Here is a 13,489-nt window from a genome sequence, read left to right on the forward strand (position 1 = left end):
GCCCCGTGCCAGAAGGAAAGGCATACACAAATGTCGTACCCCGATGTCACTGTACAATGTGCTTCTTTATATACACAAGGCCTGGGACCAAAGGCCGAAACTGAGTCGAGACCAAATCTTCTCATTGCTTCCACCATGCACATCAAGGGCCGCCGAAAAGTGGAGCTGTAAGGAGAGAAGGAGGGTTTTCGCGAATTCCAGTAAATGAACCTGGTCTGCTCTTTGATGTGTTCTTCAGGGCGACGATGCCAGTACACGCAAACCCTTTCGTTCTTTCCCGTCCCAACCAATCATGTATTACAAGATGTCGAATACCTACAAGACCTCTCCAACGATCTTGGCGGCCTCTTTGTATGTGGCCAGCAACTTCTCGCATTTTTCACGTTCCTTCTTGATTCCGTCGTCTTCGTATAGGAGCTCGCCGAACAACTCCTCCTTATAAAGCTCCGAAACCAGCCGGTTCTGGACCTCATCCCTGCTATGGTTGACGAGGAGGTGCATGATGGCCTTGGGGACCTGATCGGCGATGGTCTCCCGAACGATGTTGAAGTAAGAGCTGATCAGGCGTCGAATGAGCTCGGTCTCGAGCGCTTCACGATCCGACAGCACGGGTTCGGCGGATTGCTCGGGCTGAAATTTTTCTGTTAGTATGAATTGACCACGGGAACACGATTAGTGAATAACTTACGAAAAGAGAATTCGATTCGCCGTATTCGGAGGCGGCATATTCATCAGCCATTGGCGGAGGAAAGGCAGAGGCAGGTGTGCGGTCCGCAAAGCTGCCTCTCTCCATTCGCCGCATGCTTTGAGAAAAGCTGGCTTCGATGTTTTGACTGGGGTGTCGATGTTGTGTGGATGTTGACGGTGGCACAGATGGCGCAGTAGAGGGTAATCCTCCATCTTTTCCGAAAAAGTAGTTCAGGAAGGAATCTCTGGCATTGCCCTGATTTCCTGCTGCCACTGAGATACTGCCCAAGCCGTTTTCCCGATCTCGCGACACGGCAGGAGACATGCTTCGAGCAACAGCCGGATGTTTTCTGATGGGAAGTGTTGCCGTTTTGTCCTCTTGCTCTGCGTCCTCCTCGTCTGGTGTGGCAGTACCATTGGCGCCCAGTTGCTTCAACTTTTGCTTCTCCCGTTTTCGCTTTTCGGCTTCCTGTGCTGCTCGCTTGTCCTTCTCGTTCTTGCTGGCAATAACAGAAGACATCGCCGCGGCGGCACCAAGGAAGTTTGGATGGTTTGTGTTGATGTAGGCTCTTTGAATGGAGATCAATGACTCAACATAATTGGAGCACGGTCCCAAACGTTCTCTGAGCAAGTCCGACACGACTTCGATGAGTTTACCCTGCAGTCTGGGGAATCTGGACAGTTCCTGCGACCCGCAAGTATGGCAGATCTTGATCAATTCTTCATATACCAGCTCGACACAGCGTTGACTTGGGATTTCCAGCAGTTTGATTTGAGGCTTCACCAGCAGGTCAAAGGCCAGTTCAGGAACGAAAAGACTCGGCCGGGGCCCAGTTGAGTTGCGAATCGCCGTGCGGATATCCAAAACCGAAAGATTGTGCGTAGGATCAATCGTCTCTAACGAATTGCCAAAGACCGAGTTGAATATGTAGTATATCCGAGCGCCTCCACAAAGTTCTTTGGTTGATATTTCCGAGGATGTCCCGTCGATGGACGAGATGAAGGAGTTGGCAAAGCGCGTCATCAACTGAAGGATCAACGAGCCACGGTGCTCTTTGCCACTGAATTGTTTGCTACCGTAGCTGGCGAGCTCTTGTTGTGTTTGTCCCATCAATGTGTTTAATCTAGCCTTGATGTCCGGCAGCCGATCTCGAATATGTGCCATCAGCGTCGTATTCAGGGTCTTTGCCAGATATTGTGTCCCGCATCTGTTAGCCATATTCCGGTATGCAGGATGGTGCCTGAAGAATTCCGCCTCTGCTTTGAGAGCCTCTGACATGGGCTTATTGGTCTGAATGTCTTGTTGGGATCGGTTGACGACACCAATAAATCCAAGCTTGAGAGGGTATACACGACCGGACAGGATATCCAGGGCATTTGTGCCATGATCCATCAAATCCAGCTTTGTGAGGACACCGATCGTTCTTCTTCCCAGAGGATCCACATGACGCGCGAGCTTGAGCGCCTCCGAGTTAACAATATCGACGTTCGCGGGGGAGACGGCGAGGATGATGCTGTTCGGTTTCGCAATATACTCTGAGATAAGGGTCCGTGTCTGCTTTTCGATGTCGGACGGTTGATCGCCGATAGGGACCTTGGTTAATCCAGGCAAATCAACCAAGGTCAAATTCAGGACATGCGGAGAGAATATTTTGAGGTTGATGGGTTGGCGATTGATGCCCTTATTGTTACCGGCAATTCGCGCAGTCTCGTTTTCAATCTCGGCACGAACTTGATTGAAGTCCGTGAACTTGCGGCCGGGAAGATGATGGAACTCGGCCCATTCTCCATGTTCGGCCACGCTGGCCGCAGTATGGGGGACATGGATTTCGTCGCCATCGTTAGTGGCATCATCCTCATCCGGGGGGATATTGATCAGCTGCAAGATCAGCGGCCGACGAGTGACAATGCCACTCCCTCGAGGAAGAAAGTCTCTGCCGACAATGTTTTCAAGGACCGACGACTTCCCGGACGATTGGGAGCCGACCACGACTATCTGAGGCAAATCGAGGGAGTCATTGCCGATGGTGTTAAAGACAAGGTCCTGGAGCTTGTTGACGGTACGCAGGAGGTCATCGCCGAGGGTGGTCATCGTAGGCGGTCGTGATTGCTATTGCGAAGATGAGTGCAAATGGTAAAAGTTGGCAGGATGATGAAAGGAGCACGAGCTGCGGTGCTTTCGAATACAACGGACGTGATACACAACGAGACTGGTCTCCGGGAAGTAGAGTACAAGAAGAGAAAAGGAAATAGTACAAAGGGTGCGAGTTGATTGATCAGATGGCCTCCTGCAAGCACATATTTACCACCGGGATCCGAGCTGGAGTGTGAGAGTTGTTCAGACTGCAGGTTGTAGTTGTAGAGCGAAACGCGAAACTCGGGCGGCGGCGAGGCGGCGACTGGCGGCCGCTGACTGGCTTGTTGGCTGTTGGGGGCGCAGGCACAAAATGAATTTGTGTGACAGCTGTGACAGGGGCAAATCCAGTCCAGGCCGCGGCTTGTCAGACGTGCCATTTCCGATCCTCCAACCACTACACGGCAAAAGGTATCTTGGGTTTCTGACGTCGTTGCTCGTCGGACCAGATGCACATCAACCACGACTACAGTATAGCTGGATGTGCTAGCCACGGTAGGTTCCTTGCAGCCTCGTTTGTCCCGCGGGGTCTTATTACGACACGGTGAGTGCTGGAAGACATATATCACCCATCTTCCCTCGTTTCCAAACTTCTTCAACCATCTCCGGAAGTAGATCGGAAGAACTCATCTACTACACTATTCTCTCACACCCTTTATCATGCATCTTACGGCAAGCGTCGTCGCCCTATCCGGCCTTCTCTGGGCCAGTCGAGGAACACCCAGGCCAACTCATCCAACTGAACAAATCGTGTTCCATCAGGACTATTCCCTTGCGTCCACCATCAGAGACACATTGATCGCCAACGATGTGATCGGGGACGTCCTTGACGACTTTGAGCCATCCTACTACCTGGACATCACCTACCCCAAGTCCCACGAAACGGTCCTTCTCGGAAATGACATTCCTGTGGAGGCGGTCTCAGAGCGTCCAGTATTCACGTTCCACTCCCTTGAGGTTGCGTCCACCAACGCCAAAAATTCGACTTTCACTCTTGTGCTCACAGATCCTGATGCAAAGTCTCGCGACAACCCGATCTGGTCCGAGATGTGCCATTGGATCTTGACCAATTTAACCACACCAATCCCGGAGCCACCGATTCAGCTACTCAAAGCTAAGCCAGGAGAGCTGGAAGAGTACCTGCCCCCGGGCCCACCGCCCAAGACAGGTCCACATCGATATGTGTTCGTCTTGCTCGAAGGAGACACCTCCAACCTCAAAGCTCCCTCCGGTAGGAAACATTGGGGCTACGGCAAGCCTCGACATGGTGTGAGAGACTGGGCCAAAGAGAACGACTTGACTGTTGTGGGTGCCAATTTCTTCTTTGCGCAGAACAAGAAGCAGTGATCCATGTCAGGCGACAATGGACCAGTGTAAAAAGGGTTCGCTCACCGGCAGCCATGTCCGAAAGTCTTGTTAGCTAGCCATTAACCTCATGTAGAAGTCCTAATTCAGCAAGGCTTCCAGAAACATGTTCCATCGATTCTTTGCTCTCCTTAAGTTGTGTTTCTATGGTGCTCGAGGATGCAGTGTCTGCCGCATCCGCTGCAAAGAGCCAGGGCTCGATTCGTCTCGTTATTTCGTCTTGTTCCGCTTCGTCCGCCGGTGACATTCGTTTTCTAAAGATCGACTTGGCGTGTTCAAATCGTCCTGACCGAGCCAGTAGTGGGTAAGCCAACAGAATCTGGCTCTCGTCACCAAGTCGCTCAAGCATATTGATTGTCTGCCTGAGTTCCTCTTCGTGCTGCTCCCTTGCAAAAGCGAGGTAGGTTTGCGTAGCGTTCTGCTGTTGTAACACCGGCAGCAGCCTTTGTTCGACTATATTCGAGATTCCCATTTTGGCAGGTTGTCTCACCGTCGGTGGATCCTGTAGCATGATCTGTCCAGCATTGTTGGTAGTGTGAGCATCTGCGTTTGGTTGATCCGGGAGAGGCCGCTTCAGAGAGCCCAGCGCCAAAAGTAGCCTCTTCCGTGCCGCAAGGTAACGCTCATACTCGTCTTCGACCTGTCGTTCCCATTCTTCCAGGTTGATTTCACTGACCTCATGCTCATGCCCGTTGTCGTTTGCATGGATTTCCTCGGCAGTAAGGCTCTGGCATATTTCCAGATTCTCCTCCAGCCAGGCAGTCAGCTCGCTCTTGGTCGCAGCCAGGGAATGAAGCCGCCGCCGCGAGGTCGTAGTGCCATCGGGATGTGAAGCATTCGACAGGTCATGACTGTCTGCCTTCACCTTCTCGAGGAGGTTCCGCTCAAGCGTAGCGCGCCGGTGAGCTTCAACGACTGCCCTCTCGAGTGTCCTGATCGCCTGCTGGAGCGAGTCTACCCGTCCCGTTCGGATATGTTTCAAGTCGAGGAGCTCCCGCTTGTATGTTTGCGAGGACATTGTTGCGGCCGCTCGTGAGGGGGCCTCGAGCCTTGCGGAAGCGCGAGCATGCTTGATGTCATCCAGTTTATCACGGAGCGTCACCAGTGCTGCATGTTGATTCTGGAGCTGCAAGAGTTCGACATGTTGATCGATGACTGAGGTAGAAGTTGACCCAGCAATCGTTGATTCTTCAGTTTTGTTGGCATCCGTCCGAGCTCCCTCAGGGTCTAAACGAAGGAGGGCAGAGTCAAATCGCTCTTTTGCGGCGCGATTGCTTCTGACCGCATCAATATACTCAGCTCGCGCACCCTTGAGCACACCCTCCCCGGCAGGGCCATCGTTTGAACTGCCCGTCTTGATCTGCGCGCCGATGTAGCCTCGTAACAGCTGTCGCACATTAGTCTGGCTGTGGTGGTTGGTGAGATACGGCTCGAACGCAGCGGTGACCCTCTCAAGCAAAGCCTCGTCATCCAAACCGCCATCGCCACCCATATCGCTTGAATGGGAAGAAGCCAGTTCCAGCACCGCGGGTTCGCTGAGGAGATGGTGGTTTAGTGCGCAGGCTTATGTGATGAGTAGCCTCACGGACACAATTGCTTGGGCATTGTGAAGCGACTACACAACGGACACGATCTGCAATGCATGATTACTGTTGTCAACCACTGCATGGCTCTAGCATCCTACATGTATCTCATTCGAATCCTGGTGTGGCGTTGGCTTCACTGCTGACTTCCGATGGCATCGAAAGGGGTTGGCGCATCAAAGAGCCAGAGGCGCAAAGACCGGCATGAAATTAATCCGGTGTATGGACCTACGCGTTTTCTACGTCGGCAGGATTGCCCTTCAAGCAAACAAACACAGCACCCGCAATGAATATAAGGAGGCTGAAAAGGATTCAGTATAACACCTAATTTCTGCCAGACACGAATCTTGTGAGAGCCACTGCAGCGGGAAACAAGCTATACGGTTTCATGTGTTGATACTGGTACAATGACACCAGCCCAAAACAACCCAAAGCCAACACTGAGCCTTAGCACCACGAAGCAGCAATGTAATACCACAGCCATGGAGGCGAGAATACTATGAAGTTGGTTCAACAAGACAAGATGGCGCACAGAGGGTCAGGTACCAGCGGTGGCATTCTCAACTGACAGGAGTGCAGGATTCACTCGCAATCGCCGGCTCGTTTGTTTGCATTCAAGCTGCATCACAGGCACAGGAGTCGGCCACTGCAATGGGACTGGTCCTGGCGCTGCCTCAAGCTTTCAGATACGATTCTGAAGAGACACCTGCACCACCGCTGGCAGGATGGTTGGGTTCCTGTAACCCTGCAGTTCAGTGGCTATCTCAGTGGACGCTGGCACTAAAACGTTCATGCCCGGTCAACCCTCGGTAGCCACCTATCCAGATGGCAGAACTTCATCACGGGCACTTCATTGAGAAATTGCTCTGCTTTGACTGTCCTCTAACATTGCAACGTGTCGAGCTTGCATGCCAGTTGCACCCGACATATCCGCACAAGGTTGTGCACATGGCACGCAGCCATGCCACGGTTTCAAGGCACTGACACCACTTCCTTGAACAGTGGCACAGGCTGGTATTGCCTGCGGTGTCCGCATCCAAACAGTCCTTCGCACCTAGCTTTCGATGTTCTGCTCATTAGGATACAGGATCACACGCTTCACCTACGTGGTGGAGCGCTGTGGTCTCTGCGACTGCAGATGGATTTCTGGCGCCAAAAGATGTCGGCAGCATTTGGGGCGAAGTAAGTGTACTGCCACATAGCTTGACAGTGTCCTGCCAATGCTGCCATAGCACATAGAACTTCTGGGATCTTGCGTTCCTGACCCTCCCTGTAATTGCGGCTACAGCAGCTAGCCCAGAGGTCTGAAGGCGTCATCCATCGTGAAAGTACAGCATGATCGTATTTCATCCTCCCATTAGTTACCGCAGGGCAATAGTTGCAAATGGTCCATGTGCACGAATCGACTTCAGACCTTGGCTTGAACATGGCTTCTCGCCTCAATCAGCTGCCGCATCAGCTCGCGCCCGTCTTCACCATCCTTGCCCTCGATTTCGGTTGCTCGCTCGAGCCACTCAACGGCATCATTCCATCGGCCCATCTCCATCAAGCACTTGCCTCCTACAATGTATGCTTTGGGGTTTCCAGGGATTTTCTCTCCATTGGGGCCATTGCTGGGCCCTCTCTTGCATTCCAGGCTGCATTCCGCGTCTTTCAGACCTTCTACCCAGTTTTGAAGGCCAGTATGGGCTGCCGCGCGAGACAGATACATCAGAGCGAGTTCCTCTCTAGCCAACCCAAAAGGTTCCCAGCCTGGCCGCGCAGCAGCCATATCAATGGCGACACCAAGTAGTCGTATCGCATCTGTATGTTGGCCTTTGCGGGACGAAGCTGCGGCAGACTCTCTCAGTTTCTGGATATTCCCCGATCGTTTCGGGTTGACGGGTAGCGGCGGCGGTGGGACATTGTTCGGCGTTTCGAGCGACTTCATAGCACTGTGTAGGCTGTTGACATTGGCCACTGCTTCTTGTAAGGTCTTGTCTGAAGAAAGAACAGACACTTGTTTTGTTTGAGGATCAATCCGGAGGGGGAGGTGAGTGTACGTCTCGAGCGCGTCGTCGGTAGTAGCCATGGCTGCTGCAAACGATGTCAACGACTGGGGGATGAGAGCTTCGACGTGACTATGATGCGGTAGACACGCATGAAGAAGTAGATGTCGTCCGTTCCAGGCTGAGTCGACAAGTTCTATGCTTTTGCGAACGTGTCCTTACGTTTCCGGCGCCAGTCACAGCGATCGCCGACGACGCCAAGCTTCTTCCGCCATCAGAATGCAAAGTCCCCTGATTATCCGGTAGTTCAGAGTTGAACCACACGCATGCTCATGTGTTGTAAGCAGACGGCGCCGATGCCCCACTGCCAAGAACCCTACGTGAATAGAAGCCCGCTATACTTGCCTAATTAAGATAGGCACCTCGTCGTCGATCTTACCAATATACGCCGACGACATTAATAACGAACTCGCTACCCTCCATACGATATCCTTTTCGCTATCTTATAGTATATATAGATATGACTCTTGACACACAAGAATGCTGGATTACTAACGCACATTAGACAAACAACACGGCGTGCAGCGCGAAAAGAGCGAGCGTACTCACAACCTTCGCCGCGTTTCCGAGTATTGACTCACATCATCCGCCATGTCGGAAAACCTAGAACCAAACGGCTTGCAGCCCCCCGAGCGATGCCATCAACTTCCATAGCCGTCTGCGACGAAACCTGATTGCGTGAGCGTATGAAAATAGTCATAAATGTGAAGATTATGCGGATAAGACGGTACAGACCCATTCTCATGAACCACATATTGACCGTACACGAAAACGAAAGGCAAGGTCGCTCGACTGTGCTCGAAGCGAACCCAAACAATCAAAGAAAGCCTGCCTGCTTCCGGCACTTTTGGACACCGATACGCCTATCAAGAAGTGGTTGTCAAGCCTTCCGTCTGCTGAAGACTTCGATGAGGAGGAAAGCATGAGTCTGCCACCACCGAAGGCTGACGCGGCAGCGGAGACATTATGCGGAAAGAAGGAGGTATTGAAGGTGACAGCGTGGACAAGGAGGGATCTCGACATGAATGCGCTCCCAAGGGCCCGATACGTGTCCCTGGCTTCGTGGATCTAGGCATCAGTGCTTCCTCCCAGGAGGAGGGACACTGCAGTTCAGGGCGGACACAAGAAGACGTTCTAGAGGCTCAAACTCCAGCTAGCAGTTGCATGGAAGCGACAGCACAACGACAGCAAAAGTCATTCAGTTTCGCTCCAACTACGTGTCAGAATCTACTTTACAGGATCAAGACGACAGGAGTCTTGCCTTGATGATGAGCTCCAGAGGCTGGCCTCGTGCTGTGACTTTGGCGGGGGGATTGCACGAAATCATGTCGATATAGGCGGATCCAGTGGACGGGTGACTCCTTTCCCTGCAGCCACCCATAACTGTCTGAAAAGGTCTTTTGAAACATCCTTTCTCGCTCACCTTATCTATTCTCGACCCAAGCTTCTGCATACCTTTATTTTTTTCGTTGCAACTTCAATCGTCGCCGTCAATAGCAATGCCAGACTTCTCGAATTGCCTTGGTCAACGTCCGCGTGGAACCGGCTGCATAACTGATCCCTGACTCCGTCGTACCAGGTCTGATACGGCCAAAGGCCTTCGTAGATGCAGCTTTGTGGAAAACAATGAGGGGTCCGCTTGTGCAGCAAAAACATGTCTCAACACAGTTTCAGTATCTGCACAGAGTGAGAATGTCATGACTTCCTTGTTTCCTTCAAGAGGGCGATGATATCGTTCTGCCGTTGAAGCTGCTGTTCAAACTGCTGTCTCTGCTGATCCATCTGCTGCTTGGCATCCTGCCTCTGCTGTTCCATTTGCTGCAGAAGCCGCTCGATCTGCTCTCTCAGTTTCGTCGTCTCTCTTCTCTGTGCGACACTAGCAGGTTCAATGGGCATAGCAAACTCATTACCGCCTCGGGACAATGCCTCCCGAGAGCCTTCTGTTGAATTCGCTGGATCGATGTTGAGGTCTGAGGCCGAAAAAGAAAGCCCGGTCCGCTTGGCCAGTTCTGGCAGCTGCGCCACGGCATCCTTGATCCTTGTTCGATGGTCTACTGCATACTTTTCGTAAACATTTACAACAAAATTGTAGGCCTTTAACCGGTCTGCACCACCTCTGGTGCTGAGACTGAATAGGTCAATGGGGTGACGATAAAATTTGAGGCCGCCCTCCACCTTGGGGTCAGCAACGGCGAAGTGACCATACAGAAGCACTCTATCGTTGTCGTGAGAGATGGTAAACACCAGGACCCGGCCGAAAAGCTGCTGGACGCGATGAGGTGCAGTACTACCGAACGCTTCCTGGTAGAGTGACACAAGAGCTCTGACTGCGATGCTTGCGCTGTGGATGTTTTGTCGGTCTGCTTCATTCAGACCCCGCTCCCCCGTCTTGGCTTCACAAATGAGGAATGGGAAGCAAAGCGAGGGGGTGAAGTGGAATGGCCTGGTGGGAGTGGCGTAATTCTCCAGTTTCGCGGCTTCTTCTTCGGTGAAGCTGTCGCGCCGCAAACCAGCCGTGTAATCCGGCTTGGGTGTTGTGCTGCCTAAGGTGGCACACCTACCCCATTCGCTATTCAGCTCCTCGCCGATCCAGTCATTCTGGAGCTCACCTCGAATGATGAGGGCTTCAGCTGCCGGCACAACCCAGGGTGTGACGTCTCGCTGAATGCGGGCTTCATTGAGATTTCGGACTCGGTCAAGAACTCGGTCAAATTCCGCAGAGGTGTAGATGGAGGTTTTGACCGCATTGTATTCCCCTTTCAGTAGTTCTTCGCAAAGGTTCTTGCTGTCTTTCTCGATCAAGCTGGAGCTTTCCATGTAAATTCCGTGAGTAGCCATGCGTTCGAGTGTTTGGGATCGGTGGCTGGAGCTGCTTCGCCGTTTGCTGGAAGCTGCGTCGGGCATCTTGAGGTCTCGCTGTTGCATATTCTTGGGCCAGGAACCTGTGAGGACCCAATGAGCGACGTGTTGTTCCGATTCTATCTCTCGTAGGGTGGAATGTTCTGCAACCCGTCTTTGTTGTTCTTCCAAACTGCGTTCGTCGGCAGCGATCCACTTTCTCTTCAACGACCGACTGTCGAGATTGGAACCGGTTGTGACAGGAGATGGCAAGAGTCGTCCGAGCTCGTGCTTCGCAGCATCTGCTTTGCTCTGCAGACGAGCGCTTCTCCGAGGTTGAGTCGGGCTATGGGCTTGTGGAACGGGACGAATGCGTTTGGCTGCACATGGTTACTCGCAGTCGTAGTGCATCTGAAACACTTACCACTAGGTTGTCCACGGATAGATTGCGGACCTCTTTTCCTTTTGCCCATCGTTGCGGCATAACGCGAACCATCGACTGGTCGCGACACCGGGGCCGTTGTGCTAGGGAAAGATCGTGAAGCAGATAGAGGTGTTGAGACAAGGTTTATTGACGAAAGATCTTGGGTGTGACGCTACCTAGGCAGCGAAGGGGATTGAAGGATGGGAAGTGGTTGGATCAGGGTTACCGGAAGAGATGACATGGTAAGCGCCCGTACAAAGAGAACAACTGCCAACTGGTCATCATTGGACACCACCATTGGACACCACTATTATTGGACACCACTATTATTGGACACCACTATTATTGGACACCACTATTATGGTTCAGGCCGAAACCCACGCGGGAAGTTTTAGCATGCACCGCTGATCGACCGTGACGACCCGTCAACATGTCAGGCGGACAAACGTAACGTCGAATGCAAAGACGCATTCCCATATTGATTCACCGAGTTCGGTAACTAGGCAACAGTCATAATTGCGGCATGTGCAGTTCTTTGCGAAACCCGCCGTAAGTAACGAGTAATATGCTCAACGGTACATCAGCTCACATCTCGCACAGTATTTCTTAACACTCACATTCTTACGCTTCGACACCCACTGTTTCAACACCAGAGTTGCTTGACATACATCGCAATAGCCGGGGTGTTGAATGGTGGCCAGGATTGCCTCGTATTGTTCCAAATTCTCCTTAGATATATAGGACAGCAGGTCCGCATCGCCTTCACTACGAAGCGTTTCCATGAACTCTTGGTCCAGAAACCCAACCCGAATCGCACAATATACTTTGCCTGTGACAATATCTCGGAGCACTCGATCTTGAGGTATTGTCATTGAGTAAACGTTTCGAATGATACTGAACACCTCGACCGTCAAGTCGACATCGTGTAGCACTTTCTCAAAATGCTGAGCAGCCTTCTTGTTCAGATCTGGGGATGCCGTATCTTCCGCCTAAGGCATAAACCTGCAGGTCTTGATCTAAAAGGCTCGGTGAGATGTTGTAGGTCGCTGCGGACTGATCAACATTTGACTCCTCCTGTTTTTGGAGTGAATCTTGGGCAGGTACTCCATGGTTTTCCTCTCAGCTATCATCTGGCATTATTCCAGGGTGCTCAAAGTGCATGGAAGGCGTCTACTATGCTAGGCACAGACTTGTTGGTTGCAAAGTTGGTGTGGCATGCAGCAGTCGGAAATCGGAGAACCCTATCGAGCATTCCTCCCACAGTAGCACGCATAGTATTATTCGCTCTTTCTGCCAACCGTTCTGAACGATCTAACCTTCCATACCTAAGAAGTAAGGCGCTCTCCACCTGTAGCTTCCCATGGGGAATACTATTTGAATGGGTAGATGGCGAGATACTTTCGCCGACCTCGATCACCGGGAGCATCGCCTCTCGGGCTCGCACACTTCTCGGGGAGTTGCATCGCGCCCAGATCCTTTGGGGCGGTCTCGGGCGGGCCAATTTTCTGGTTCAAGGCTCGCAGTCGGACAAGCCAGTCCTCCACCTTATGCAGCAAGAGGGGCTACAGCACCTGGAAGTAGGATTGGCGCTGGAACGAAGGCGTTTCTTTTTGCCGAGTTGTGGGATTTCGGGAAACATCTCCTGGCCAAAGAGTCTCAGTTCTACAACACCTCTGGGCCTAGCAACAGCCTACCAACTGACAAATCTGCAGCACGCTCCATGGCATGACATAGATCAACAGATTCGACATGTTCGGCCCCTGCCTACCTACTGTCCTTTCGCTCTGCGCATATCCTAGTAAAAATTGACGTGTTTATTGCCCCTTCCGAACTGCTCCTGCAGAGTGAGGCGCGCCACCAGCCTGGACGTCCGAGAGCCTCTTTTTCGTACTGTAGTAAATGCTTGATTGAGCAAGCACCGCTCGTTGCGCGGCATTGTCATACAGTGGCACACCTTGATTGTAATCAGAGGTGATGCAGAGCTACCTACCTAGGTAAGTACTCAAGTTCGGCTAGTCTTGCTCAAGGAGAATCTTTTCGCCATCCGCTCACAGAACCTAGTACCAAACTCCTCCTGCTCCCATTCTTCCTCCAGGTAATCTGCTGGTCTGTCAGATTAAATTCCATCTTGAATTATTCGAGCTGACCTGAAACTACGACGGCACAACGATCGTCGTCATCGGGGTTTTGCCTTCGATGCCTGCATTTTCGAAGCGTCTCCTGTTCAACTCGGTGTTGAATGTTCCCATTCCCTTCTCTACCCACAATGCGGTTGGTAACGACTTCCCCGCCGCCGGCTTCGGTGGAAATTGCCTGATGCTCGAGGAACCATGCAAAACAGGTTTTAGAGAAGCAGAACTTTTCCGCCTCATGACGGTTGAGCAGGAGTGTCAGCACATAGTTGTTGAAA

At 52.1% G+C, this 13,489-nt stretch overlaps 6 protein-coding genes across 6 annotated transcripts; 1 reads left to right on the top strand and 5 right to left on the bottom strand.

Moving 5' to 3' along the window:
* Window positions 1–315: 315 nt before the first annotated feature.
* On the bottom strand, window positions 316–2,779 carry HMPREF1120_08800 (dynamin GTPase; the record flags this gene model as incomplete). The annotated part of the gene is made up of 2 exons (XM_009163069.1): window positions 316–630; window positions 689–2,779. The coding sequence occupies 2 exons, from the start codon at window positions 2,777–2,779 to the stop codon at window positions 316–318; spliced, it is 2,406 nt and encodes an 801-aa protein (XP_009161317.1).
* Window positions 2,780–3,481: 702 nt separating this feature from the next.
* On the top strand, window positions 3,482–4,168 carry HMPREF1120_08801 (uncharacterized protein; the record flags this gene model as incomplete). Its single annotated transcript, XM_009163070.1, has 1 exon — window positions 3,482–4,168. The coding sequence occupies one exon, from the start codon at window positions 3,482–3,484 to the stop codon at window positions 4,166–4,168; it is 687 nt and encodes a 228-aa protein (XP_009161318.1).
* Window positions 4,169–4,241: 73 nt separating this feature from the next.
* Window positions 4,242–5,678, bottom strand: HMPREF1120_08802 (uncharacterized protein; the record flags this gene model as incomplete). Its single annotated transcript, XM_009163071.1, has 1 exon — window positions 4,242–5,678. The coding sequence occupies one exon, from the start codon at window positions 5,676–5,678 to the stop codon at window positions 4,242–4,244; it is 1,437 nt and encodes a 478-aa protein (XP_009161319.1).
* A 1,499-nt stretch (window positions 5,679–7,177) lies between these two features.
* HMPREF1120_08803 (uncharacterized protein) lies at window positions 7,178–7,840 on the bottom strand (the record flags this gene model as incomplete). The annotated part of the gene is made up of 1 exon (XM_009163072.1): window positions 7,178–7,840. The coding sequence occupies one exon, from the start codon at window positions 7,838–7,840 to the stop codon at window positions 7,178–7,180; it is 663 nt and encodes a 220-aa protein (XP_009161320.1).
* A 1,672-nt stretch (window positions 7,841–9,512) lies between these two features.
* HMPREF1120_08804 (uncharacterized protein) lies at window positions 9,513–11,128 on the bottom strand (the record flags this gene model as incomplete). The annotated part of the gene is made up of 2 exons (XM_009163073.1): window positions 9,513–11,035; window positions 11,080–11,128. The coding sequence occupies 2 exons, from the start codon at window positions 11,126–11,128 to the stop codon at window positions 9,513–9,515; spliced, it is 1,572 nt and encodes a 523-aa protein (XP_009161321.1).
* A 389-nt stretch (window positions 11,129–11,517) lies between these two features.
* HMPREF1120_08805 (uncharacterized protein) lies at window positions 11,518–12,541 on the bottom strand. The gene is made up of 2 exons (XM_009163074.1): window positions 11,697–12,541; window positions 11,518–11,647 (listed from the first exon to the last, which is right to left on the bottom strand). The coding sequence occupies exons 1-2, from the start codon at window positions 11,949–11,951 to the stop codon at window positions 11,579–11,581; spliced, it is 324 nt and encodes a 107-aa protein (XP_009161322.1). The 5' UTR covers window positions 11,952–12,541; the 3' UTR covers window positions 11,518–11,578.
* Window positions 12,542–13,489: the final 948 nt, after the last annotated feature.

This window comes from Exophiala dermatitidis (genome assembly GCF_000230625.1).
Source record: "Exophiala dermatitidis NIH/UT8656 unplaced genomic scaffold supercont1.8, whole genome shotgun sequence".
NCBI classification, from domain to species: Eukaryota; Fungi; Ascomycota; class Eurotiomycetes; order Chaetothyriales; family Herpotrichiellaceae; genus Exophiala; species Exophiala dermatitidis.

What these genes read in the sequence shown, in the direction of transcription:
- HMPREF1120_08805 (XM_009163074.1), bottom strand. Translation starts at nt 11,951, where the DNA reads ATGACAATACCTCAAGATCGAGTGCTCCGAGATATTGTCACAGGCAAA. An exon ending in GGGTGTCGAAGCGTAAGAAT is followed by an intron (nt 11,648 to 11,696) that starts GTGAGTGTTAAG and finishes TGTACCGTTGAG; the next exon opens with CATATTACTCGTTACTTACG.